This window comes from Caloenas nicobarica, chromosome 6 (assembly GCF_036013445.1).
Source record: "Caloenas nicobarica isolate bCalNic1 chromosome 6, bCalNic1.hap1, whole genome shotgun sequence".
Taxonomy (NCBI): Eukaryota; Metazoa; Chordata; class Aves; order Columbiformes; family Columbidae; genus Caloenas; species Caloenas nicobarica.
Window position 1 is genome coordinate 17,507,744 of NC_088250.1, and position 26,850 is coordinate 17,534,593.

General features: G+C 43.7%; 1 protein-coding gene across 27 annotated transcripts in view; it reads left to right on the forward strand.

Annotated features, from left to right (window-relative positions):
* The window catches only part of TTN (titin), a 245,118-nt gene that overhangs the window by 51,081 nt on the left and 167,187 nt on the right, over window positions 1-26,850 (forward strand). For 26 of the 27 annotated variants that reach the window (XM_065637152.1, XM_065637169.1, XM_065637164.1 and 23 more), the window contains 40 exons: window positions 5,590-5,868; window positions 6,962-7,525; window positions 7,971-8,252; window positions 8,374-8,652; window positions 9,075-9,353; window positions 9,452-9,730; window positions 9,855-10,142; window positions 10,262-10,540; window positions 10,641-10,922; window positions 11,030-11,308; window positions 11,419-11,697; window positions 11,792-12,070; window positions 12,189-12,476; window positions 12,577-12,855; window positions 12,993-13,274; window positions 13,403-13,681; window positions 13,825-14,103; window positions 14,200-14,478; window positions 14,608-14,895; window positions 15,092-15,370; window positions 15,576-15,857; window positions 16,460-16,738; window positions 16,847-17,128; window positions 17,646-17,924; window positions 18,054-18,341; window positions 18,546-18,824; window positions 18,926-19,204; window positions 19,307-19,585; window positions 19,688-19,975; window positions 20,108-20,395; window positions 21,292-21,573; window positions 22,331-22,609; window positions 22,727-23,008; window positions 23,154-23,432; window positions 23,559-23,846; window positions 24,079-24,357; window positions 24,452-24,730; window positions 24,808-25,086; window positions 25,237-25,524; window positions 25,696-25,983. In XM_065637152.1, the coding sequence (XP_065493224.1) occupies window positions 5,590-5,868; window positions 6,962-7,525; window positions 7,971-8,252; window positions 8,374-8,652; window positions 9,075-9,353; window positions 9,452-9,730; window positions 9,855-10,142; window positions 10,262-10,540; window positions 10,641-10,922; window positions 11,030-11,308; window positions 11,419-11,697; window positions 11,792-12,070; window positions 12,189-12,476; window positions 12,577-12,855; window positions 12,993-13,274; window positions 13,403-13,681; window positions 13,825-14,103; window positions 14,200-14,478; window positions 14,608-14,895; window positions 15,092-15,370; window positions 15,576-15,857; window positions 16,460-16,738; window positions 16,847-17,128; window positions 17,646-17,924; window positions 18,054-18,341; window positions 18,546-18,824; window positions 18,926-19,204; window positions 19,307-19,585; window positions 19,688-19,975; window positions 20,108-20,395; window positions 21,292-21,573; window positions 22,331-22,609; window positions 22,727-23,008; window positions 23,154-23,432; window positions 23,559-23,846; window positions 24,079-24,357; window positions 24,452-24,730; window positions 24,808-25,086; window positions 25,237-25,524; window positions 25,696-25,983 (11,547 nt within the window). Of the gene's footprint in view, window positions 1-2,371; window positions 4,892-5,589; window positions 5,869-6,961; window positions 7,526-7,970; window positions 8,253-8,373; window positions 8,653-9,074; window positions 9,354-9,451; window positions 9,731-9,854; window positions 10,143-10,261; window positions 10,541-10,640; window positions 10,923-11,029; window positions 11,309-11,418; window positions 11,698-11,791; window positions 12,071-12,188; window positions 12,477-12,576; window positions 12,856-12,992; window positions 13,275-13,402; window positions 13,682-13,824; window positions 14,104-14,199; window positions 14,479-14,607; window positions 14,896-15,091; window positions 15,371-15,575; window positions 15,858-16,459; window positions 16,739-16,846; window positions 17,129-17,645; window positions 17,925-18,053; window positions 18,342-18,545; window positions 18,825-18,925; window positions 19,205-19,306; window positions 19,586-19,687; window positions 19,976-20,107; window positions 20,396-21,291; window positions 21,574-22,330; window positions 22,610-22,726; window positions 23,009-23,153; window positions 23,433-23,558; window positions 23,847-24,078; window positions 24,358-24,451; window positions 24,731-24,807; window positions 25,087-25,236; window positions 25,525-25,695; window positions 25,984-26,850 lie in introns of all 27 variants that reach the window. The other variant, XM_065637181.1, reaches the window with a different exon arrangement.

The window sequence follows — 26,850 nt, forward strand, 5'->3', positions numbered from 1 at the left end:
GGTAATGGTGGTAGGAAAGAGAAGCATGAGTGTCTGACCCAACATCATGATGTGAAAGAATTGCTTCATGATGTGTCCTTCATCCATTCCTTGGGTAGGTGTGTAGCACTGACTGATTCATGAGACAGCAGAGGTCCCTAGGGAAGTTGGCAACAACTGTCTGATGTTATATGTCAGCTGTGACATGAGGGGTCTTTCAGGTCCAAAGCCAAAGACATCAGAGGCCCTTTGGTTAGGTCCTAAGCAATTATGATGTGCGTTTCGTTTGCACGTAAATTAACTGAAATTTTTAGTAGAAACAGGCCCATAACTTGTTTTTGAAGCCGTGAGCCAAACAGGTCCAAATTCATGTTCATGTCTGAAATATATGGCCAAGCATCTTTATCTCTGCCTGTGTAGTGTTTGTGGTTTATGTGAGTTTAAAAGTCTTGTTTTAAGTTTCATCCATTAGCCAGGAGCACTATCATGTGCTTATGGAGAGACAAAGTCTCACCTAAGCTACAATGATAAAATCTGGAGTAATCCTAGTTTTGAATAAACATACTCTGTGGCAACTGGTATAGTACAGAGCCATGACTGACCATTTCTCTTCAAAATTTTGTGCTTTCATAGGAATTATAAAACTCACAATTTTATTGTCAGGGTTAATGTTGTCTTCATTTCTACAAACCAAGTATCTTAAAAAAACGATGAAGCATGTTTGTCACTGATCTGTATTGAACGTTAACATGTATGGTTAATTTGTGAAATAAACATGTAAATTATTTAAGTCTGTCGCTTCTTGTACTTTATTCATTTCACAGACATAGCTAAAATATGAAAAAGTATCTGCATATGTTTTCTGTCATAGATATCCAGGAACACACAAAAGTGCGTTAATTTTTGCTGCACTCCTGTATATAAAGCATTCTCCTGTGTTAATGTAGGTTCCATTCTGCAATTTTTATACTTTATTATGGGCCCAATTCTGTCACTAGTTCTCAACTTCGCTAGCACATTGTATTTCTGCGAAACTGCCCTCCTGTTTTTAACAAGGCTGGTAGGTAATACTGAAGGACTGGTGTAATTTTTTTTTTCCTAAGCATCTCTTCTCTGCAGTTAATCACTGTATGCACTGTGCTATGTTGTGTATATTATGATATTTGTGGCAAGATTAATGGTTGCTAAAACTCATGAGAAAGAATTGGGTGTAGAATATTCTGTTCTTTATAGTTGTTACCAGAGTGCAGCAAAAAATATTATCTCAGAATAAGTTCTGGAATTTAAGACACTATAATTGAGAAACTTATCAAGGTTCACCATTAAAGTGCCTGGAGACATCTGTCCATTTACATTACTTTTATTCTTATTTAACAGGTCTCATATCTTTGCAGCATCAAATACTGTGTGCCTTAACTGAGCAATCTGGACTCAGTGAGGACAACAGGATATGATTTCCAGAAGTTTTCTTTGTGCCATATTTTTCATGGATAGTTTGTTCCATTCCTAGGAAGTCTCAAATTTCATTGATGTTACTAACGTCAAGTGCCTGCAGAGAATGACGTGTTCTTGATGTCTTTTGTTTTTAAGCCATTAGAACAAGGTGGTTCAACACGTAAATGTCTAAATTCACAAAGGCAAGACAAAGAAAAACCTTAAAGTGCTCTGTCCTCTTTTTCTCTGGTATTGTGGGAGTTTTAATGTGCAACGTTGTGATAGAGCTGAGTTTAAAAGCAGAGATTTAAATCAGTGGTGTTAAATCAAAGGTGCAAACTTGTGATTTTAGTAATAATGGTGTTGTAATCTTGAGGGTCTAATGACAAAACCAGGACAAAGCTGGTAAGGGAGAGGCAATGTTTTAGTGTGTTAGACAAAAGATGAAGTTGAAAGAGATGAACTAACTGCACCAGAGGAAATGTTGTGTGCTGAAAAGTTTGTGTTATTATTCTGGTATTCGGCTTTTTCTTGGTGTTTTGAATTAAAATATAGTCTTGGCACTGCTATGCTGTACTTATTTGTATGAGTATACATACAAATATGTATGGCACATACCACTTTAATTATATTTGTGAAATGCACCAATGTTGCTTGACTGTTAGTTGCACTGTACACTCTGGGGATATGCCTAGCCCATGCTGTGATGTCAGGTTTAAAGAGACACCCATGTTGATCCAGATGGGAAACTGGTAAGTAACCTGACAGCACAGTATGTCTTGCTGGTTTTGGCAGGTGTGTATTTGACAGCAAGAGGACCCACTGTTCACTGTAATTGCTGTATGTTATTGAGAAAACCTCCAGATATACAAAAATGGTTGCACTAACACTGTTTCTTGCTATCTACAGGTGTTCTCTTAAACATTCTAGTAAAACTAAACATTTTTTTTCCATACAGACATCACTAGCTCTCTTATTGTGTCTTCTGAGGAAGGAAGAAGTGAAGGCTACAGCAGCGGCCTTCAGTTGCCTGAAAGAGAGAAAACACTTGAATTTGAGCCTGAGAAACCAGTTTATTCCAGCAAAGCAAAGATGAAAATGGAGGAGGGAGGCAAAGCCCCTGTTTTCCTCAAACAGGTCTCAAATGTGGAAGTCTGGCAGGGAGATGTAGCTAGGCTCTCTGTTACTGTTATTGGCAGCCCCACGCCCAAAGTCCAGTGGTTTTTCAACAGTGTGAAGCTAACGCCATCCATGGACTGTAAGTTAGTGTTTGATGGCGATGAGCACAGCCTCATCCTCCCATATGCACGTGAGCAGAATGAGGGTGAGTATACCTGCGTGGCCAGCAACGTTCACGGTGAGACCACGTGCAGTGCCCACCTCCACATACAGCAGAGGATACCAGGAGTCCCGTGCTTCGTCAGGGAGCCAGAGAGTGTGCAGTGTCCACCAGGCTTCACTGCAGTCTTTGAGTACAGTGTGGCTGGGGAGCCATGCCCAGATGTGCAGTGGTTCAAGGGGAGTGAGCAGCTCTTCTCCGATGCACGTCGTTCTATGGCTCATCACCCTGATGGCTCAGGCTCCCTGACAGTGCAGGAGTGCATGGAAGAGGACACTGGGCTCTACACCTGTAGGGCGGTGAGCACCCTGGGTGAGGCCACATGCTCTGCTGAGCTCTTTGTGCTCCCCGAGGAGCATGCTGTGTGCAGACAGAGCCCAGCCTTGCAGCACTCTGCGATGGCAGAGGACCAAAGCCCCATTTCCTATGAGGAGGCTGGTGAGCTTCCTGCTATGGAAGGAGCACTCAGCCTTGAGGTCATGAAGGAGCCCCTGGCTGTCCTTCAGCTCCAGACAAGCCAGGCGGAACATGTGCTGCCCAGGGAGGACATCTTGCCTGGCCTGCCACCGGCCTGCCTGGCTGCACAGAGTGCTGAAGAGATGCTCACCCAGGTGGCCATGACACAAGAGAGCAGCAGGCTTCTGGCAGAGCCACTGCAAACCCTCCCTGATAGCCCCCAGGGTGTGGTGCCTGCAGCAGAGGTGGAGACACAGCTGCCACACTGCCTTGGGACTGTAGCTGCACAGATACTCTTGCCCAAAGAGCAAGTCATTGCCAAGGCAGCAGAGCAAATGGCTGCTCTGAAGACAGAGGCTTCCCAAGCCCTTCTACAGGTGTCAAGCACCACAGAGAGCCATGCTATGGATGGTGACCACATGCAGGTCCCTGAGGGCTTCCAGGCAATGCAAGGTGAGCTGAAGGCTGAACCCAGATTTCCCTCTGAATTGGCCTTCACTGGGGGCCAAGCTCTTGCCCTGGAGAACATTTCTTCCCTGGAAGCAGCAGAGGAAGATTTTGCTGCAAGAATCCATGAGGGACAGGCTGTGAGATTACCCTTGCTGCTAGAAGAAAACCAGCTTCTGGAGGAGGAACATGTCATCGATCTTGCTGGCCCACTTAGGCAGCGTTCCAGGGCAGATAAACAACCCCATGAAATCGTGTACACTCACCAGCTCCAGCCAAGCCAAGTCCTCAACAAAGAGAGCCAGCTTACCGCTCAGGTTCCCCAGAGCTGCAACTTAGACATAAAGTCTCAAATTAGAAATGCACTGAAAGCTGCAGTCATAAGTGAGCAAAACCTCTTGTTTTCAGAATGGTTGGCTGATAAAGAAAATGTTGAAGTACAGACAATAAATATCACCAAGGAACATAAACACACCCTGTGCACCTATGTTGTGACCACGGAAGGACTTAGCCCTGTAGAAATCACAATCTCATTGGGAGAAGTCAGCATTCAGACAGCTGACCAGAAAACAGTCTTGAAGGAGGCTTTCTATTCTCTTATTTGTGAAGAAAAACATCTCTTGACAGATGAAGAATCCAAAGCATTGCCAGGAAAATCCAGTGATGAAAGCTCTGAGCTGGAGCCCCAGCAGGCTGAGAGGACTATGGAAGCAGAAATACCCCTGGAACAGCCTTTGCCTGCACAAGTAATTAACGCTGTGACTGGGCACGGTCAAATCAAGGATGTGGGTGCAGGTGCAGCCACTGCTGATGTAGCCTCTGCAGATGTTCCCATTGAGACACCCACAGAAATACTGAGAAGGAAGGAGAAAAGGGAAGAAATCTTTGAGGAAGAGGGCAGAGAGGGTCTGGAAACTAGAGCTGGGAAGCTAGAGGTTGAGCTGGGCAAAGAGAGTTATCCCATTATACGCAGCAAACTGGCTGACACTGTTGTGGAGGAAGGAGAGAGTGTCAGTCTGGTGACTGTCATAACAAATGTTAGAGAGGTGAGCTGGTATTTTGAGGGTAAACCGGTGTCTTCAGGCGACAAATTCAAGTGTTTGCAAGATCAGGACACATACACACTAGTAATAAGCCGAGTGTGTGGGGAGATTCACCAAGGAGAGTACACCTGTGAGGCGCTGAATCAAGGTGGAAAAAGAGCAACAGCAGCAAAACTCACAGTTGTTAAAAGAGGTTGGATTATGGTGATAAAATATGGCCTTTCTAATGCACTGCTCTACTAATAGAGTTGCCCTACTATGTGTCTGTATCTTTGGATACAGATACAGTATTAATACCATCGCACCATTAATCAGAGGGCCCCCTTTCTCTCTGGTTTTATGGTCTCCTTTTACCACATTGCAAAGTCTCTCACTTCTCTCACACTGGTCTTTGGTCAGGAGCTTCATTGCTTCCTGTTCTCACCACACAAGCATGGTCAGGACAAGCTGTACCTCAGTCCTGACCACTTCTCCCATTGTTGCGTGTGAAGGGGACCTGCTCTTCACACTTTTCTCACTGCTGCACACTCACTCTTTAGAGGCATTGCACAGTTTCAGCACAATTTCTCATTCACACCGTAATTTCTCACATCTCCAGAATAGTGTGGTATATGTTTGTATTACATTCTTATTGTGCATTGCTATTGCACATTGTTTTTCCAGTATCATCACTGTGTTTCCTGATGTCATTATGCACCATAACACTGGTTGTCCACTGACCCTGGTACTGCTTTCGTTTTTTACAGATTTTTTTTTCTTTTACAGTCACTTTGTGTGGATTGCAAGCGAATCACCTTCTTTTTTTTTTTTTTTTTCACTCAGTCACTTTACTTTTACTTTTCAGAATTTCAGCAGTCAGGTCTTTGAGTTATTCTCTGCTTCTGATTTCAGTTGCACCGATCCTGAGGAGAAGGCTCGAGCCTCTGGAAGTGGCTGTAAATCATGTGGCCAAGTTTACCTGTGAGGTAGAGACTGCTCCCAATGTCAGGTTCCAGTGGTACAGAGCCGGCCGAGAGATATATGATGGGGACAAATACTCCATTCGTTCCTCCAACCACCTGTCCATGCTGGAGATCCCAAGACCTCAGGTTGTTGACTGTGGAGAGTACAGCTGTAAGGCTTCCAACCAGCATGGCAGTGTAAGCTCTACAGCCCTTTTAACAGTAACTGGTAAGTATAGACTTCCAAGCACTTCTCCTTCTCCATAAAATATCTTGGTATATTGTAATGCTTTCACTGCTGTATTTACAAGTGTTTATGGTAGGGCTCTTGATTGCCATCGCTATACGTAATCCATACATAATTTTGGCAGACGCAAGCATAGAGAAGGAATAATTTTTGAGAATGCTGCTTTTAGGTTTCACAAGGGAAGAAAAGAGGGAGAAAGAGAGAACTGAGGAGCTAGAACATCAAGAGAATGGGATTGCTTTGTGAATACATTCTTGAAGGTTTACTTAACTTCCAGACAACAAGAAAACATACACTTTAAATCTGATTTCTTTGATGTAATAATCACTGTGTGATTATCCTAGCACCCTGTGTTTATTCTGCAGCTATTTTTGTGAGGCAGGTTATGCAGGTATGTGTACCTAAACATCTGTTTGCGGTGGCCAGAGCCTGTGTGATTGGGGAAATAGATCTTTTTAAACAAATGAAAGAGGGTTTAAATCTGTTCCAATTTGTGAACTTTTTGGTCTACTGAGAGATATACAGTTCTCTTACTTTTTTTTTTTCTTTTTTTCTTCCTTTTCTCCTTCCTTTTTTTCTTTTTTTCTTTTCCTTTAAAAGTACCACACCATCTTTTGGGCTTTTAGTGTGTGATGATTTTTTACTCTGACTTTTCTCTTTGTGGGAGGAGTCTTTATGTGGGCTTTGCAACAAGCCAAATGACAGAGACTAACAAAAGATGCACAAACTGTGAGATGCGTGAAAACCTGCCCACCTTGAGGGAATGGTGCACAAACCTGTCAGCCTTTGTGGAGGATTCTGGCTTTTGGTTTATTTTCTTTTAGTTTGTACATTGCTCCAGAGCTTCAATATGCTTTCAAGCTCTGGAGCAATATACAGACCCAAGAAGTATAAAACTAAAAGCCAAAGTTCATCATCTTTAACACCTCTTATCTCCTTCACTGCTGGCTTCTTTTGCTTAAGAGTTGCCAGTGACAAACTGGGCCCTCTTGCTCTCTGTCCCTGGCAAACGTGGAGAAAGAGCATCAGCTCTCATCCTCAGCTCTGGATAACATTGAACCCCTTTGTTTTGCAGAAGCTTTTCCGCCAACGTTTCTTACCAGACCTGAATCTATCACTACTTTTGTGGGCAAAAGTGCCAAGTTCCTGTGTACTGTTTCGGGCACTCCAGTCATCGACGTCGCCTGGCAGAAAGATGGCACAACTATTTCACCTTCAGACCACCACAAGATCTCCAAAGTGGAAAATAAATATGTGTTAGAAATTTCGCTTCTTACTACCAGTGACAGAGGGGTTTACAGTTGCAAAGCTTCCAATAAGTTTGGGGCTGACATTTGCCAGGCTGAAATGGTCATTATAGACAAGCCCCACTTCATTAAAGCTTTGCAGTCAGTCCAGTCAGCAGTCAATAAAAAAATACGTCTTGAATGTCAGGTAGATGAAGACAGGAAAGTAAAAGTAGAATGGACAAAAGATGGAAACAGAATCCCTCCAGGCAAAGATTATAAGATTTACTTCGAAGACAAAATAGCCTCACTTGAGATTCCTCTGGCTAAGCTCAAGGATTCAGGCCATTATGTGTGTACTGCCTCAAACGAGGCAGGAAGCAGCTCCTCTTCCGCCAGCGTCACAGTCAGAGGTAAGATAGTCCTACACCCCTTTACCTTTGCTCTTCTTGGGTTCCCCATTTCTTCTGTTGCAGGCGAAAGACTTATTTGGGCTGAAATCATGCTGTGAACTCTTCTCAGACCCGCCATCAGGTCCATTCACCTCTTGCTTATTTCCCCTGCTGCCTTCCAGTGCGGTGTGTGTTGCTTCAGTGTCTCTTTCACCAGTCAGATTCAAGAATTACTCCTGCATGCAGAAGAGAGATGGACAGAGAGGGCAAGAAACACGACAAGAACTGCAGCTCAGCAAAGAATATGCTATCTTTTCTGAAGTCATGTTTTGTTCTTGCACTAGAAACCAGTCTTTCAAAGCCTTGTATTTCATCCTTCTTTCCTTTTTCTCTTTTCCTTTCCCCATTCCCTCCCCTTTTCCTCCCCCCTTCCTTTCTTCCCCCCTTCCTTTCTTCCCATTTTTAGAACCACCATCCTTTGTGAAGAAGGTCGATCCATCTTATTTACTGACCCCAGGTGACTCTGCACGCCTTCAATGCAAAATCAAAGGGTCTCCTGAAATCCAGGTTACTTGGTTCAAGAACAATAAGGAAATCTATGAAAGCAACACGCACAGGATGTCCTTTGTCAATTTTGTGGCAGTGTTAGATATTTTAGAGATGAAAGTCGATGACAGTGGGAGCTACTCATGTGAAGCTGTAAATGAGGTTGGAAGTGACAGCTGCACCACTGAAGTAGTTGTCAAAGGTCTGTTCTTCTTGCTACTGCACGTCACATTCTTGAGAAAAATCTTCTCTCTTTTTTTTTTTTTTTTTTTTTTTTTTTTTTTTTGGCATGGTTGACCTATTCTTTCTTGCTACCTTTATAGAGCCGCCTTCTTTCATCCGAACACTTGAACCAGCAGAGGTAGTGAAGGGAACAAACACCGTTCTTCAGTGTGAGGTTGCTGGCACTGGACCGTTTGAGATTAGCTGGTACAAAGACAAGAAACAGATTCGCAGTAGTAAAAAATACAGGTTGACCTCTCAGAAAGCTGTTATTTCTCTGGAGGTGTCCTCATTTAATAGTGCGGATGTTGGTGAATACGAGTGTGTGATAGCTAACGAAGTTGGGAAGTGCATATGCAGTGCAACGTACATCTTGAAAGGTCAGTGGGAGAGAGAAAACTACAATTACTGAAGAGATTGTCAAGAACCTCTCATTTCTTAAAAATGACTTTTTCTTAATTTTCTTAATTAAGAATGATTTCTTAAAAATGAATCTTTGGATTTGTGGGTGTCTAGGGAGGGTTGGGAGGGGAGAGTATCTTCTTCTTCTCTTACAATTCTGGATATATCTTAATTCTTATCTGGTGTCAAACCTGTGAATTTGAAGGACATTGAGCTTAAAGGGCCATGCGTTACCTCCCAGCTGGGGAATGCTGCTCTTCTCCTTGCCTACTCTTTAGCTGAATTGCACCACGTACTGCACATACTGTCTTATAATATAAAACTGCCTTTAAGCAGCAGATTTCATGGCATGATGTGGTAGCAGATGAGTACTTCTTCTTGTCTCTTTTCTTTGAACTAGAACCACCATCTTTTGTTAAGAAAATTGAAAATGTGACAGCTCTGGCTGGGGATAGTGTTACGTTACAGGCTGTGGTGAAAGGGTCAGAGCCTATTTCTGTGATGTGGATGAAAGGCAAAGATGTTATTCAAGATGATAACAAAGTGAGAGTGACATTTGAACACGGTCTAGCAACGCTGCAAATTACCGGTGTCCAGCTGAGCTCTGGTGGTAAATACACCTGCGTGGCTGAGAATGATGCGGGAAGTCAGTCCTGCTTTGGTGAACTAGCAGTGAAAGGTCAGTGGAGTAGTGCTATGATCCCAGCATTGTCTCCCACCTGAGAGGAAGAATGATTTCCTTTTGTCCTTAACACCAGTTATTTAATTCTGTTGTAGAACCTGCCAAAATAATTGAAAAATCCGACATGATCCAAGTAACATCAGGGGAACCAGCCATTTTGGAGTACACTGTCACAGGCACTCCAGAGCTAAAAACCAAATGGTTCAAAGACGGAAGGCCACTACCTGCCAGCAAAAAATATAGGATCAGCTTTAAAAATAACATTGCCCAGCTCAAGTTTTATGCTGCTGAAATGCAGGACAGTGGCGAGTACACCTTTGAGATATCCAATGACGTGGGCATCAGCTCTTGCACTACCAGCTTCACTGTGCTAGGTTGGTACTGACTCTTTGCAAAGAGCCCTGCTGCTCTGCTCTGAGCCCAGCAGAGCCAGAAGCAGAGCTCCATACCTGTTTTGCTCATGTATTGGTTTCTTCCATTTTCTTTCACTCTCAACAGATCGCACTGTCCCTCCCTTCTTTGCTAAACCGCTGAAGAATATTGACAGCATCATTAACACCTCGTGCCGCCTAGACTGCAGAATTTCAGGCTCTCTTCCAATGACTGTCTCTTGGTTTAAGCAGGACACTGAGATCACTTCAAGCGCCAAGTACACAGTACACTTTGCAGAAGGCTCTGCATCTTTGGAAATAAAACACCTGGATGCAAGTGATGCTGGGGTCTACATTTGCAGAGCCACAAACTCTGCTGGTAGCAAAGACAGCAGTAGCACTTTGTTTATAAAAGGTTTGGCAATTCATTTCACGTTTCTTGGAGCTTTACTTTTGATGTGGTAATATTTTCTTTGGCAAAGTGCGAGCCATGTGTCTTACTCTTGACAATTCTTTCCTTTCAACACAATCTAGAGCCGCCCAGCTTCCTGGTAGAACCAGAGTCCCAAGATGTGCTCCCTGCATCGACTGTACGTTTCAAAGGCACATTTAAAGGCACAACACCACTGACAGTGAAATGGTTTAAAGGTGATACTGAGCTGGTGACAGGAGGAGCGTGCTACATTATGACAGAACCACTAGCAAGTTACTTGGAGCTTTATGCAGTCAAACCAACAGACTCGGGAAAATACACCTGCAAAGTCTCCAATGTAGCTGGTTCGGTAACATGCAGTGCAAATTTGTTTGTAAAAGGTTTGCATTCTTACTTTCTTTTAAACTTTCAGCTGCTGGATTGACCCAGTGGTACTCTTTCCTGCCGCCTTTGTCCTGAACCCTCTTCTTAAACCCACAGAACCTGCTACCTTCAAGGAGGAGCTAGAGCCAACCTATCTGGTAAAGAAAGGTGGATATGCTGAGCTGACCTGTGAAGTCACTGGTACTCCTGAGATTAAAATCACATGGTTCAAGGATGATAGAGAGCTAAAAGAGAGTGACAAATACAGGATGTCTTTTGCAAAATCCTTGGCAGTACTCCATGTTACAGAGGTTGAGACTGAAGACAGTGGGGAATACATTTGCGAGGCCAGAAATGATGCTGGAAAAGATATTTGTAGTAGCGTTGTTACAATCAAAGGTGTGTGTGACGTCCAGCCACAAAGTTTGTCTCTTTAAACTCAGTGCAGTTTTACAGGCTTTGAAAGCATGATTAATACAAATTGCACTTTCTCTTTTGCACTACAGAGTCACCTTATTTTAGTAAGGAGTTTCAATCCATGGAAGTCTTGAAGGACTCTGATGTGGTTCTGGAGTGTGAGGTGCTTGGCACACCTCCCTTTGAAGTGTTTTGGGTGAAAGATGATAAACCCGTGCGGAGCAGTAAGAAGCACAGAATAAGCATTGAGAAATCTTTGATTAGCCTCCACGTTTTCAGGTTTGATGCTTCTGATGTTGGCGAGTATCAATGTAGTGTAACAAACGATGTTGGGAGCTGCCTCTGCAGTTCGGAGGTCACACTGAAAGGTTAGTGCAAGGTGCAGAACACCACTAGTATGCTCTAACCCCAGTGTGGTTTCCATGCCACACTGTTGTGCACCAGACCCATACTTACAAAACCCCTTTCTTCCTGCCAGAGCCCCCGCAGTTCTTGAAGAGGATAGAAAACGTTAGTTCCCTTCGAGGGGGCACGGTTGTGTTTCAGGCTGCTGTTAAAGGCTCCTTGCCCATCACAGTGTCCTGGCTGAAAGACAATGATGAAGTGATTGAAGACAGCAATATCAAAATTACCTTTGTGAACAATGTTGCCACTCTTCTGGTGAGGTCTATTGAACTGAAACATGATGGGAAATATTTCTGTCAGGCTAAAAATGAAGCGGGAATTCAGAGGTGTTCTGCTCTGCTGACTGTCAAAGGTTAGTCCTACCCTGAGGGTTTGCAGTGATCTCAGATGGTTCCCTCGTGATTTTTACACATGCCCTTAACACCCTATCTTCTTGTATACAACAGAACCTGCTACAATCATGGACAAGGCCGTGTCAATAGATGTGACTGAGGGAGACCCAGCAACCTTGCAGTGTAAATTTTCGGGAACGAAACCTATTACAGCCAAATGGTTCAAAGATGGCAAGGAACTGACGTTAGGCCCAAAATATAAGATCAGTGTTACAGATACTGTCTCAGTCCTAAAAGTGCTTCATGCAGAAAAGAAAGATAGTGGGGAATATGTCTTCGAGGTTCACAATGATGTTGGGAGCAGTAGCTGTTCTGCTAGCATTAACGTCCTAGGTGTGTATGGGTTCTCGTTTATCATTGTTTTTACATACAAAATCTTTTCTCCTGAGCTGACGTTCGCTGCAATCAAGGTTAAATTTCATACTTTGTCTTTTTACTCTGTCTCGGATAGATCTCATTATACCACCTAAATTCACCAAAAAGCTCAAGAAAATGGACAGCATTAAGGGGTCCTTTGTCCACCTGGAGTGCATAGTGTCTGGTTCACATCCTATAAGTATCCAGTGGTACAAGGATGGCCAAGAAATAACAGCAAGTGAAAAGCACAAATACTCTTTCCATGATAATACTGCATTTCTGGAAATCAATAAACTGGAAGGCACAGACAGTGGCTCTTACACCTGTGAAGCAACAAATAAGGCAGGAAGGAACCAATGCAGTGGGTTCTTAACAGTCAAAGGTGTGAGCTCCTTCTTTTTCTTGCGTTAGGTTGTTCATTTGTAATTTTGGAATTCCTCTGTCTCAGAGTAATCCTCTTTCTTCCTTTTTACATATTATAGAACCGCCATATTTTGTGGAAAAACCCCAGTCCCAAGAGGTTGTACCCAATGCTAGGGTTCAGTTCAAAGCACTGGTGAAAGGCTCTACTCCTCTGCAGATAAAGTGGTTTAAAGACAGCCAGGAGCTCCTCTCTGGAGCCAATCGATCTGTCTGGAAGGATGACACATCTAGTGTACTGGAGCTCTTCTCAGCTAGAACATCTGACTCTGGGAACTACACTTGTCAGATTAGCAATGATGTGGGGACTGCAACTAGCAAAGCAGCTTTATTTGTAAAAGGTGTGCAATCCGATATTCTTCTCATATTTGTGGCTCTTATTTTTCTGTGCAATTTGGGGGGAGGGAGTAGGAAACCTTGTATTTCTTGAAAACACCCTGAATATTATAAAGCCTCACCTTTTGTGTCCGTCTTCTAGAGCCCCCAAGATTTATTCAGATGCCAACTTCCGTAGTAGCTTTGCGTGAAGGACAGTCCACCACTTTGGAGTGCCAGGTAGTAGGCACGCCAGAGATCCACATCACATGGTACCTCGATGGGAACGAAGTGACTGACCAAACTAAGTACGGCATCTCCTTCATAGATGGTTTAGCCACTTTGAAAGTCACTCAAGCCAGAGTGTCGGATAGTGGGACTTATGTTTGTGAAGCCCACAATGATGCAGGTAGTGAGAGCTGCAGTGTCGAGCTGAAAGTAAAAGGTTAGTTTTGAACATCTTTTCATCATCCAGCTATGTCACATAGCTGGGGTGATGGAGTAGGGGAGACTTCTTCTCCCCTCAAAACCATTATAGGTTACTATCTACTTTTCCCTCATTCTTCTTTGTAGAGCCTCCAACATTTGTTCGGGAGTTGAGACCCACCGAGGTAGTGAAGGGTTTGGAGGCCACACTTGAGTGTGAGGTGACTGGTACTCCTCCATTTGAGGTGAAGTGGCTGAAGAACAATAAGGAGATGTTCAGCAGCAAGAAATATGTTATCTCCACCAAAGAATCAGTATTTACTCTTAATGTGACTAACTGTGATGTCTCGGATGTTGGTGAATATCAATGTATTATATCAAATGAAGGTGGGAGCTGTTCTTGCAGCACAAGGCTCAGCTTGAAAGGTCAGTCCTCTAGGAATCATACCCCAAATGTTACATACCCTAGCTAAACTGTAGTGACTAGGATGACTTGATATAATCTCTCTTTTCCTTCTTCCCTTTCCTTGACTTCTTTTCCAAACAACAACCAAAACCTCACACCACAGAACCACCATCTTTCGTCAAGAAGCTGGAGAATGTCACTAGTGTTTTGAAAGGTACCGCATCCTTCCAGTGTGTTGTAGCAGGCGCTCAACCCTTATTTGTGTCATGGATAAAAGATGAGAAAATGCTAGAAGATGATGAGCACCACCGTATTACCTTTGAGAAGAGCGTGGCCACACTGAAACTTACTGATGTTGACTTGAGCCACAGGGGGAGATACACCTGCCAGGCAAAGAATGAATCTGGCATGGAGAAGTGCTTTGCTTTGCTTTTTGTACAAGGTGTGTATGGAGTGTGACCCTTCAAGCTCATCCTCGATGAGTATTTGGAAAGTCAGCCCCCGATCTGTGTATCTAACTGCCATTTTTATACCTCAGAGCCTGCACGGATCACAGAAAAGGCTAAATCACTTAAAGTCACTGAAAGAGACCCTGTGACTCTGGAGTGTACTGTGGCTGGGACACCAGAGCTCCGAATAAGATGGTACAAAGACGGCAAACAGCTCCTACCCAGTAGATATTACACAATGAGCTTTGAAAACAATGTGGCCAGTTTCAGGATTGAACCTGTATCAAAGGAGGATAGTGGTACATACAGTTTTAAGGTTGAAAATGACTTTGGAAGTAGCACCTGTGAAGCTGTTCTGACTGTGCTAGGTTTGTATTGTCATTTGGCAAATTTGCCAATCCAGGAGGGAGGGAATGAAAAAATAATAATCTCTGTTTGTGAAAAATAGGCAAGAAGTTAACCAGGGGTTTTTTGCCATTTTTTTTTGTGTTGGGCAGATCAAGCAATTCCTCCTGCATTTATCAAAAAGCTAACCAAAAAGGATACCGTTCTGGGATCTTCTATCCAAATGGAGTGCAAAGTCTCTGGGTCACTCCCCATTACTGCAAAATGGTTTAAGGATGGAAAAGAGATAACTGACAGTGCAAAATATAGAAGCCTGTGCCATGAGAACACTATGTCACTCGAGATTGCTAATCTAGAGCTGGCAGACAGTGCAAATTACACATGCAGTGTCTCTAATGTTGCCGGGAATGATTCTTGCAGTGCTGTCCTGACTGTGAAAGGTTTGAAACTCTTTTACTCCTTCTTCTTATTTGGGATACATACTGGGAAAATACCTTAAATCTTATTCTAACACAAAACTCTTATACCTCTTAATACTAATGCTGAAAACTTGGTCTCCATTCTTACCTCACTAACTTTCTTCATTCTTACACATTTCTGATTTAACTAAATATTTCTTTGTCTTAAAAATCGCAGAGCCACCAAGCTTCTTGGTAAAACCTGAAAGCCAGCAAGCCATCCCAGATTCCACAGTGGAGTTTAAGGCCACACTAAAAGGAACAGCACCCTTTACAGTAAAGTGGTTCAAAGAAGACTTAGAGCTTGTAGCTGGTCCAACTTGTTTCATTGGCATTGAAGGGTCAACTGTGTTCTTAACCCTCTATTCGGTGGATGCTTCTAGGAGTGGGCACTACACTTGCCACATTTCAAATGATGTTGGCAGTGACTCTTGCACTACAATGTTGATGGTAACAGGTGTGCACTCTTTCTTGTTGTGTTGCAGTCTTTTCATCTATTTGTTTTCTTTCCTTTTTTTTGGCAAGCCTATCTCAGTGATCTTTGACACACGACCAAGTGAATTCCCTACCCTGTGTTTGCAACCCACAGTTGTTTAGCTCTTTTCCTTCCTCTGTCAAGTAGTAATTCAGACTTTCCTGACCACACTTTTCTGGTTTTTTAGAACCGCCAAAGTTTGCTAAGAAGCTAGAGGCAACAAAAGTAGTCAAGCAGGGTGACTCGGCCCGGCTTGAGTGCAAAGTAAGTGGATCTCCAGAGATGAAAGTAGTGTGGTTCAGAAATGACCATGAAATTGTTGCCAGTGAAAAATTCCGGACATCATTCATTGACTCTGTGGCTGTGCTTGAAATGAATCATCTCAGCACTGATGAGAGTGGTGACTACATCTGTGAAGCTCATAACCCTGCCGGCAAGGCCAGCTGTAGCACCAAAGTCACAGTGAAAGGTTAGCTGTCGTCTTGTTCTCTGACTACATCCTATTATTCCCTGGTGGTTTTATCCCTTGGAAACCCACAGGAACATGAGATTAATTTTTATGTCAGGATTACCTTTATCTTTGTGTCATGTTTGTTTCTTGATGCCCCCTCATTCCCTCTGGCATTGCCTGAACAAGGGAGATGTCGTTCTCAATGTAGGTGAGTCCTAAGATAGGTGTTCCCCAGCTTTATGATTGTCAATGTCCAAGACAGATCCTAGTGTGAATTGTTATATCAAGGAGCTGAAATATGAAGAAAAAGAACAGACCCGAACTGATCAGTGTTAGTTTTACACTCTGTATTTGAGACTACTACCAGCTAAGTGAGACGTGTACCCTCTCTGCCAAGGGTCACCCCTTTGTTTACCTTTTCTACAGAGGAGCTAAGGCTGCTGAATGCCCACCTACCTGCAAGATCATTTCATAGTGTGCCCAGAAAATTAGGAAAATCCTTGCCCATTCTGTTGACTTTCTCAGCCGTCTCATTGTGTGGAAGCTGGTATTAGTAAACTGTTTGTTGTTCAAATAGCTCCAGACTCCTTTCTAAAAATGTTCCTTTCTTCCCTTGTTAGAACCTCCTGTCTTTAGCAGGAAGCCCTCTCCAGTAGACATGCTCAAAGGAACTGAGGTTAGCCTGGAATGTGAGATTTCAGGAACACCACCATTTGACATCACCTGGTACAAAGACAGGAGACAAATCCGCAGTAGTAAGAAGTATAAGGTTACAGCCAAAAACTACCATACAAGCGTTCGCATTCTTACTGTTGAAGCTGCAGATGTTGGTGAATATCAGTGCAAAGCACAGAACGACGTAGGAAGTGACACTTGTTTTTGCACTGTGAAACTGAAAGGTAAAGTATTGGCACATATGCCTTCTGCAGTGCTTCCAGTGACGTTGTATTGCTCTTTTTTACATAGACACTGTGAGTATTTACTATAACTGCATATTTCTTCTTCAGAACCACCAAAATTCTTGACTAAAATAAACAGCGTGACTGTTGTTGTTGGTGAACCAGTAGAATTACAAGCAAGAGTGGAGGGCTCTCAGCCAATTTCTGTGCAGTGGCTTAAAGACAAAGAGGAAATTATTAGAGAAAGTGAAAACACGAAGATCACATTTATGGAAAATATTGCCACTTTGCAATTTGTGCGCACAGAGACAAGCAATGCTGGAAAATACATCTGTCAGATCAGAAACGATGCTGGAAGTCGCGAGTGCATGGCTACTTTAACTATTCTAGGTTGGTAAAAAGTGCAAGTTCATAAAAGATTTTTTAAGAGCTAGGAAAGAGGCTATTTCCTGTCAACTGTATGATTTGCTTATGCCCCTGAGTTCAAAACAACCAAAACAGAGAATCCTTGTATCCCCAACAAGCTGTAGTCTAATGCGTTATTTCCAGTTCTCTGGAGATAGGGGTAAAAGGAACCACAGGCCTCTCTACACTGTGATGGGATCTTCTTGACTGGATTTCTAAGTTGCGTCTTCTGCTCGTGCCTGCTTGGAGAGGGACAGACAATTGCATTTCTCTCCTAGGAGTTTAAAAATATTTTTACTTTGGTTTGGGGAGTATCTGAAATGTCCAGTTTAGGGTAGAATAAAGGATGAAAAAAACAAAGCTGAAAAAATTCCCCAGCCCAACAAACTGAGATATTCTTAGTATCAAACACGTAAGCCCCATGTTATAGTGCTATAATACTTACAACTAGTACTAATCAGATCCTGTTTTCACCATACATGTTACCTGTCTCTCCTTCCAGAGCCTGCAGTCATTATAGAGAAAGCAGAGCCAATGAGAGTTACTATAGGAGATGCCTGTACTTTGGAGTGCAAAGTGGCAGGCACACCAGAGCTTTCCACTGGGTGGTTCAAGGATGGCAAAGAGCTGACCAGCAGCCAAAAATACAGAATTACTTTCATCAATAAAGTATCTATACTTAAAATTATGGATGCAGAAAAGGAAGATGCTGGATTGTACACTTTTGCAGTGCAGAATGACGTGGGGAAAAGCAGCTGCACAGCATCGGTTGATGTTTTAGGTTGGTTGGGTATCTTGTCTTCTATCTTTTACAAAAACTTGATTTTGTTCATGTTCTCTTTCCTTTCTTCCATTTTTTTCTTCCTTCCTTTTCTCTCTAACCATGGATTTATTATGTTTTCTTATGCAGATCGAATAATTCCTCCTTCTTTCACAAGAAAACTAAAGGAAACCCCGTGTGTCCTGGGTTCCTCAGCATTGCTGGAATGCAAAGTGTCGGGTTCACCTCCTATTTCTGTTGACTGGTTCCAAAATGGTCTTAAGTTAGTCAGTGGGGAAAAACATCAAATGTCCTTTTCCGATAACCTATGTATTTTAGAAGTGAATTCACTGAGCAACTCAGATACTGGAACTTACACCTGCAAAGCTACCAACGTAGCTGGTTCAGATGAATGCAGTGCTGTGTTGACCGTACAAGGTCAGTACATGATGGTTGGGAAGCTCTCTGAGCTATTCTTTTCTCTTTATCTCTTAAAATAGCATATGGCCTTTTGTAAAATATACTCAGGGAAAATTATTGACTGGAAAATATTTTGTTCTTTATCTTCAGTAGCTGTGTGGAAATGCCTGGGTTATGCTGTAGCAACCTGTCTTATCTCTCTTTTTTTTCTTGTGTGTTTAGAACCACCTTCTTTTGAGAGGACACCAGAGCCTCTGGATGTCTTGCCAGGCACAAGCGTCACTTTTACATGTGTTATCAGAGGAACCCCTCCTTTTAAGGTGAACTGGTTTAGAGGGGCCAATGAGCTTGTGCCAGGCGACAAATGCAATATCTACTTGGAGGACTCCACAGTGGAGCTTGAGTTATTTGATGTAACTCCTCTCCAAAGCGGAGAGTACACTTGTCTAGTGACTAATGATGCTGGCAGGGCAAATTGTACAACACACCTTACTGTAAAAGGTTTGTAAAGTTTGCGTCTCTCTGTTTACCTTAAAATATCGTTTCCTTCCCTCCATTTGTCCTGTTGTGCTCAACACTTGTGACTTCTTACCCTTCATTAGAGCCGGCTGTCTTTGTGAAGAAACTGAGTGATCAGTATGTGGAGCCTGGCAAGCCCATCATCCTGGAGGGCACTTACACAGGCAGCCTGCCCATCTCAGTGACATGGACGAAGAATGGCCACACCATCACGCAGTCTCCAAAGTGTAGCATCACCACCACAGAGCAATCCTGCATCCTGGAAATACTTGACAGCACCAAAGAAGATGCAGGAGAATACTCTTGCCATGTTGAAAATGAGGCAGGAAGAGATGTCTGTGAGGCTGTAGTCTCTACCCTAGGTGTGTGCTCCCTTTGCTTCTTTTTCTTGCCTGTTCTTTCAAGTGTATGCTTTCTGAGGCCTGCCACTATAATGAGCCTTTCTAATTGCTTGTCTTTTTTAGAACCTCCCTACTTTGTTACACACTTGAACCCTCTTGAGGTGTCTGTTGGTGATTATACAACGTTGCAGTGCCAGGTTGCTGGAACACCAGAAATCACTGTGTCTTGGTACAAAGGTGATACAAAACTCAGGTCTACCCCTGAGTACAAAGTGTTCTTTAAAGACAACATTGCTACACTTATTTTCAACAAAGTGGCTAGCAATGACAGCGGAGAATATATCTGCAAAGCAGAAAACAGTGTAGGAACTGCATCTACAAAGGCTCTCTTGACAGTTCAAGGTGATTATTTTATATTAGCTTACTACAAAATCTTTTTCTCTTGCAAAATGGTAAAAAAATTGCTTCCTGGGGCATATTTATCTTTTACTTGCTTTCTTCTAGAGCGCAAGCGACCACCTTCCTTTGCAAGAAAATTGAAGGACATTGAGCACCCTGTTGGTTTACCCCTTAAATGGATGTGTCGGCTCAATGGCTCAGAACCCATTACTGTGACTTGGCATAAAGATGGTGTGCAGCTAAGCGATGACCACAATGTGCACACATCCTTTGTAGATAATGTTGCAGTGCTACAACTAGTGCGAACCGAGATGAATCATACTGGGCAGTACTCCTGCACAGCCACCAATGCCGTGGGCACTGCCACCACCAGTGCTAGGCTCACAGTGGCAGGTGCGTTGGCTTACCAAACTTCTGCCTGAATCACAGGCTCCGCTTTCCCATATCATGCATGCAATGGTATCTGCATGTTGGATGAACTATTTCATGAGGTATGAGTATTACACTGTTTTCTTGTGTTCCTAGAACCCAAGCAAGCACCTGTCTTTGACACCAAACCAGAATCTATTGATGTGCCTTTTGGAGAAAGTGCTGACTTTGAATGCCATGTTACTGGAGCCCAGCCAATACACATCACCTGGTCTAAGGATGGTCGGGAGATCCGAACTGGAGGAAACTTCAATATTACCTTTGTAGCCAACACGGCTCATCTTCGAGTGCTCAGAGTGGGTAAAGGAGACTCTGGCCAATATACTTGCCAAGCTAGTAATGAAGCTGGGAAAGACTTTTGCTCAGCCCAACTCAGTGTCAAAGGTATTAAATCCCCTTCATTTGTGTATTTTCTTTCTTGGGTAAGGAGACCTCTTTGTCACTGAGTCTCATCTTCTACTCTTTCCAGTGTGGAAATATGCAGGAAGTAGCTTTCCAGAAAGCAGACATATACCATGTGGTGACCTTCTCCTGTCATTATGCATGACAGTAGAAGCCTTGTGCACCTGCAAAATCTCCAAGGGGAAAGGTCCCCTCATGAAGCTGTTTGTAAGAACATTGCACTCACTCTGCTTTTTACTTTGTCATTAGTGCTTAAACTACAATCACAGTGATATTCACACATAGCAATTAATGTATGGAAAATAATGATATGGTAAATACAACTATCTTGCCTTTGTAGGCCAGCATTGGTGACTCGTTCAGATTTGCTAAAGATTTGAATTAGAGTTCTGAATCGCTAATTTGTTTTAGACTAGAATTTGCTTAAGTTCTTCATGCAGACATATGCTTTAAAGATGTGTGAGCAAGTGAAACTATCCCTACCGTGTTCTGTTGCTCCTGTGGGTGAAGTGCTGGTCAAATCTTTCATGCTGGCTGGCCTTGGGGGTATTTTCACTCCTCCGAGGTAACAGAAAAATTTCTCTTGGGTGGAGTAGAGTAATCGTCCTTCGTGTGTTTTTTACAGTTCCAGCTATCTGATGCAGCAGGCTCTGGAGATGGCAGAACATAGTTTTAGTTGTTGTCTTTACCTTCTTTTCTCCATCTTGTATCTTCTTTTGAGAGGAAACTCTGGTTGGGGATACAGTCACCTGCTGTAACAAGCTTGCTTTGTTGTGCCCCAATATTCTTGTGCTCCCTGCAACTCTTGCTCAGCACTGTAGATTTCACATGGCAAACAGGTATACTGTTACTCTTTACATGATTATTCTGTTCTGCAGAACCTCCCAAGTTCATCAAGAAGCCTGAAGCTTTGCGGTTCGTGAAGCAGGGGGATGCAGTTCAACTGGAATGTAAAATCAGTGGCACGCCAGAGATCAGAACCATGTGGTACAAAAATGATCAGGCACTCCAGGCGAGCGACAGGCTCCACATGTCCTTTGTAGACTCTGTGGCGATGCTAACCATCTTGGGCGCCAACACTGAAGATGCTGGCGATTACATATGCGAAGCTCATAACTCTGCCGGCACAGCCAGCTGCAGCACCTCAGTTGCAGTGAAAGGTTAGCAGCATGGCTCCACACACCACCAGAATCCCTGGCTTCTGGGACCATTCCCAGATGCACATCCCCTGAACAGGGAGCTGCTGCTGTGGTAGATGGTGGTTGCTGGGGCGGTGTCTCTCTAGCTGCTCTCGCATCCAAATGCTGCTGTATTTAAGCAGCGGAGACCAGGCATGACATAGTTGTGGGTGTTCAGCACTGTGCAGCCATTCCCTTGTCTCCCCATTTAAGTCAGTTGCAAGCTGAATAAGGCAGGCTCGTCAGGTCACAAGAGAAGCGTGGACTAGATGGAGCACTAGCCGCGGTGAGGGAGCTGGGCATACTCTGCAGCCATCCCTCTGCTTCCTCTTTATACAAAACAGTCCTGGCAGGAATGAAATTTAAGATGGAAGAGGAGGCTGTGTTGCTGAGCCTCACTGATGGTAGCTTTCCTGACGGGAAAGAGGCGGGGAAAGCTGGAATGTGGTCCTGAAGAGAAGGGAGAGTGGTTTTTTGGGGGGGTTACTGAGCACTGACTCCAAACAGGTGCAGAAGTGTCACATTTTCTGCCCTTGGGACTCTGAGCATTGGGATGCCTTGCTGGGTGATGATGGGAATTCAGGATTTTTTAGAGGTGAGGCCACATATTTGGAAGCTAAATATGGGTTTATAAGAATAAGTGTAGGCCCACTTCCTGAATGTGTTGCCTCCTGCTGCTATCCAGAAACCTAGTCAAGGAAGCAGGCTCACATATTATGATGTGATTCTTTTTTTATAGAACCACCTGTTTTTAGCAAGGTGCCAAGCCCTGTGGACACACTTAAAGGCTCAGATGTTATACTCCAGTGTGAGATAGCAGGGACTCCACCCTTTGAGGTGGCTTGGTTCAAGGATCGGAGGCAGGTCAGAAGCAGCAAGAAGTTCAAGGTGACAGCAAAGCACTCCGTTGCCAGTCTTCATATTCTCAATCTGGAATCTCAAGATACTGGAGAATATCAATGCAAAGCTATGAATGAGGTGGGAAGCGACACTTGCACCTGCCCAGTGAAATTCAAAGGTTTGTATGCTAGAGGATCAACAGCATCACCTCCTTCTTTTCTTGATCTCTTGGCTGTTCATCTTCCAAGCAGGCATGCGTGATTAACCCTCCTCTGCCTCCTGTTTTTGCCATCAGAACCTCCACGCTTCGCCAAGAAGCTGAGTGACACTGCAATCTTCATTGGGGAGCCAACAGCCCTGCAGGCAGTGGTGGAAGGATCCCCACCAATTTCTGTTGTCTGGCTCAAGGACAAGGGTGAAGTTATTAGGGAGAGTGAAAATGTCCAAATGTGGTTTATGGACAACATTGCAACTCTTGAGATTGCCAGTGCAGAGGGTGCCGATGTTGGGAAGTACATCTGCCAGATCAAAAATGATGCTGGCATGCGGGAGTGCTCTGCCTTTTTACAAGTTCTAGGTGGGTATAGCCTTCTTCATAGGTACTATATCTTACAGCTTGAACAATTGTCTCTACCAGCCTTTGTTTTCTGCTTATATACTATGCTTACTGGTTTGCGGGTAGTTTTTCTGGTGGCACACTGACCCCTCCCTTCCTATTTCAGAACCGGCAGTCATCTTAGAGAAGACCGAGCCAATCATAGTAATGGCTGGCAATCCTTTTACCTTGGAGTGCAAAGTAGGAGGAACACCTGAGCTTATCACCAAGTGGTACAAAGATGGCAGAGAACTAAGAAGTGACCGCAAATACCAAATAACCTTTTTCAACAACATATCCACTTTGAAAGTCTTTTCTGCAGACAGGGGAGACAGGGGCTTGTATACTTTTGAGGTGCACAATGAGGTGGGGGACAGCAGCTGCACTTCTTCAGTTGATGTTTCAGGTCAGCTCTACATCTTCGTTGTTCTTCATACTTGTCTTTAAAAGGAAGCTTTTTTCTTTTTCTTTCATTTTCCCCTGAAAAAAAAACCCTGTTTTTCTTCCTATTCTTCTGCCTTGTCCTACTTAGATCGTCTTGTTCCTCCTTCATTCTCAAGAAAACTAAAGGAAACAAATGGGGTGCTGGGATCCTCAGTGATTCTGGAGTGCAAAGTGTCTGGCACATCTCCCATATCTGTGACCTGGTTGCAGGATGGGAATGAGATTGTTAGTGGAGAAAAATACGAAATCTCATTCTTGGATAATGTTTGTGCTTTGAAGCTGAATGCCCTGGATGTCACAGATACAGGGCCATATACCTGTGTGGCAACCAATGTGGCTGGATCTGATGAATGCAGCGCCTTCTTGACTGTACAAGGTTAGTGGAAGGGTACTACAGCCCTTTCAACCAAATTCTTCCCTTTTCTCTTCCTTCCTTCTGGTTTCCCATGTTTCGTTTGTTAGTTTGTTTTGTTTTGTTTTGTTGGGGTTTTTTCCTGTTTTCTCCTTCCTTCTCTTTTGTTTGACTCAAACCTACTCCAGTTTTTTCTCCCACAGAGACTCTCCTATTGACATCTTTCTTCCTCTTAACTTCTTTGCATGATCCTTAGAACCACCTTCTTTTGTGAAGACACCTGATCCTCAGGAAGTTTTGCCTGGATCAAGTGTGACATTCACCAGCTACATCAAGGGCAGCACTCCCTTCAAAGTGACCTGGTTCCGAGGCATCAGGGAGCTGGTGCCAGACAGCAACTGCTCCATCTCTCTGGATGAGTCCGTGGCACAGCTGCAGCTGTATGATGTGGAGCCAGGCCACAGCGGGGACTATGCCTGTGTGGTCACAAATGATGCTGGCAGTGCCTCATGCACAACCCAACTCTTTGTGAAAGGTGTGTTTGCGTGTATGCACAAGTCTCTCTCTTCACACTCTGCCTGAAGCCCTGCCGTGTCTGTCCCTCACTATTGATCTATGCCTCCCCACAGAGCCTGCAGTCTTTGTGAAGAAATTAAGTGATTTCAGTGTGGAGCAAGGGAAGTCCATTGTGCTGGAAAGCAGCTACATAGGCACCCCTCCCATCTCTGTCACCTGGAAAAGAAATGGCATGCCTATCGCTCAGTCTCCACGCTGCAGTGTTACAACTACTGACAAATCTGGCATTCTTGAAATCTTCAACAGCACCAAGAGTGATGAAGGCGAATACACCTGTGAGGTGGCAAATGAGGCGGGTGGGGATGTTTGCCACAGCCTTGTATCCATCTTAGGTACACATCATCCCTGGCCCCCCTGTGACACCCCAGTGATGCTCTGCCTCTGCTTACAATGCTCTCTCCTTCCCTAGAACCACCCTATTTTGTCACACATCTGGACCGTGTGGAGGTGAAGGTTGGCGAGCCCTTGATCTTAAAATGCCAGATTGGTGGTGCACCAGAAATCAAGGTCTCCTGGTACAAAGACGACACTAAGCTCAGATCAACACAAGCTTATAAAATGCACTTCAAGAATAATGTGGCAACGCTGGCATTCTCCACTGTGGAAGATAGTGACATTGGAGAATATATCTGCAAAGCGGAAAATAGTGTCGGCTTCGCCACCTCCACGGCTTTGCTTGTTGTTAAAGGTGATGGGCCAAGGGCCACTCTTTCCTGGACTAGTTTGTAGGAACTCTTTGTTGTCTGCAGAAAGGGGTTCTTATTAATTTCAGGGTGAATTAATTCTAGATTGGCAGAGTGGCTTCCTACTTATTGTGGTGATTATTTTTGTTTTGCAGAGCGTCAACTTCCCCCTACATTCACCAGAAAACTGAAAGATATTCAGGAGGCGGTTGGTGCCCCAGTGACGTTTGATTGCCGCATAACTGGCTCAGAGCCTATCCAGGTGTCTTGGTACAAGGATGGGGTTCTCTTAAGTGACAGTGATAACATGCAATCAGCCTTCTTAAATAATGTTGCAACTCTCCAAATCTTGCAAACTAGTATGGCTCACTGTGGCCAATACACTTGCTCAGCCCAAAATGCTCTGGGGACTGCATCTTCCAGTGCCAAACTTCTCCTCACAGGTTTGTAGCTCACACTTAAAGATCTTTTTTGTGTCTTTGCTCTTTTATTTCTTCACCCTTTTTTCCCCACTCTGCCCATTGTATGGTGGCCAGGGAACATGGGCATGGCATGGTGAGATGTATGGTGAGGGGGACTTGGTGGTGAGCTCTGCCATGCTTTCCTCATTGCAGAACGTCTACAACCTCCCTTCTTTGACATCAAGCCAGTGTCTATCGATGTGGCACTAGGGGAAAGTGCAACCTTTAAGTGCCACGTGACTGGCTCTGCTCCCATGAGGATTACTTGGACCAGAGACAACAGAGAGGTCCGCCCAGGTGGCAACTACAAGATGACACTGGTAGAAAACACAGCCAGCTTGACGGTCCTGAAAGTCGGTAAAGCAGATGCCGGACTCTACACATGTACGGCCAGCAACAGCGTTGGAAAGGATGCGTGCGCAGCTCAGCTGGCTGTACAAGGTATTGCTGTGAGCTTTAGTGTTCATGAGGCTTTTCTTTGCAAGGCAGGCACCTAGAAAACAAAGCCCTGAATGCAGACGTGAGACTAACAAGCTTTACAAGAAGCTACACCGAGATGTCTTATTTCATTCAAATATTTTTGTAATATTTTAATACTTATTTATCTTTCTTCTAGTCTGGTATAGTTCGTGATTTGTCTTATCAAAGGGATTCTTCCATGGAAATGTTAACGCTGACTTAATACCCTGTTGAGTCTTTACGAGTGGCCATGTTGGCCAGCAGATTGTCTTCCTTAAAGTCTTTCTTCAGCAGCGACATTCACTAAGTTGTTCAGGGGAAGCAAAGGTGACTGAGAGAAACTCAGTTCACTTGTGAGACTTAAATGTATTTTTACTGAGTGTGCAGCTCCTGTGAATTGTTTTACTCTATCACAGACTAAAAACATTGAAAACTCCTGTTCTAGACAGCAAAACTGGATTGTCTGAGGGCAGACTTGGTGACAAATATCCATTCCGCCAACACTTTGTTTCTCCACTGAGTGTGTGGATCTTATATGTTTCAGTGATCTAAATTTATGACTGGATCAAACTGCCTTGGTAGTATTAGTGTAATTTCCTCAACGTAGGTGGGAACATTGGATTTATTTATAGCTGTTCCGGATATCTCATTCTTACTGATTTTATAAAAGAACAAATGTAAATACACTACTTAAATTATGTGTGAGTTCAAATGTCCCTGTTGATTTAGTGCTTACCTTTTTTTTTGTTGTTTGTTTGTGGGTTTTTTGTTTGTTGGTGGGTTTTGGGGGTTTTTGGGTTTTGGGGTTTGTTTTTGTTTGGTTGGTTGGGGTTTTTTTTTGTTTTCCCC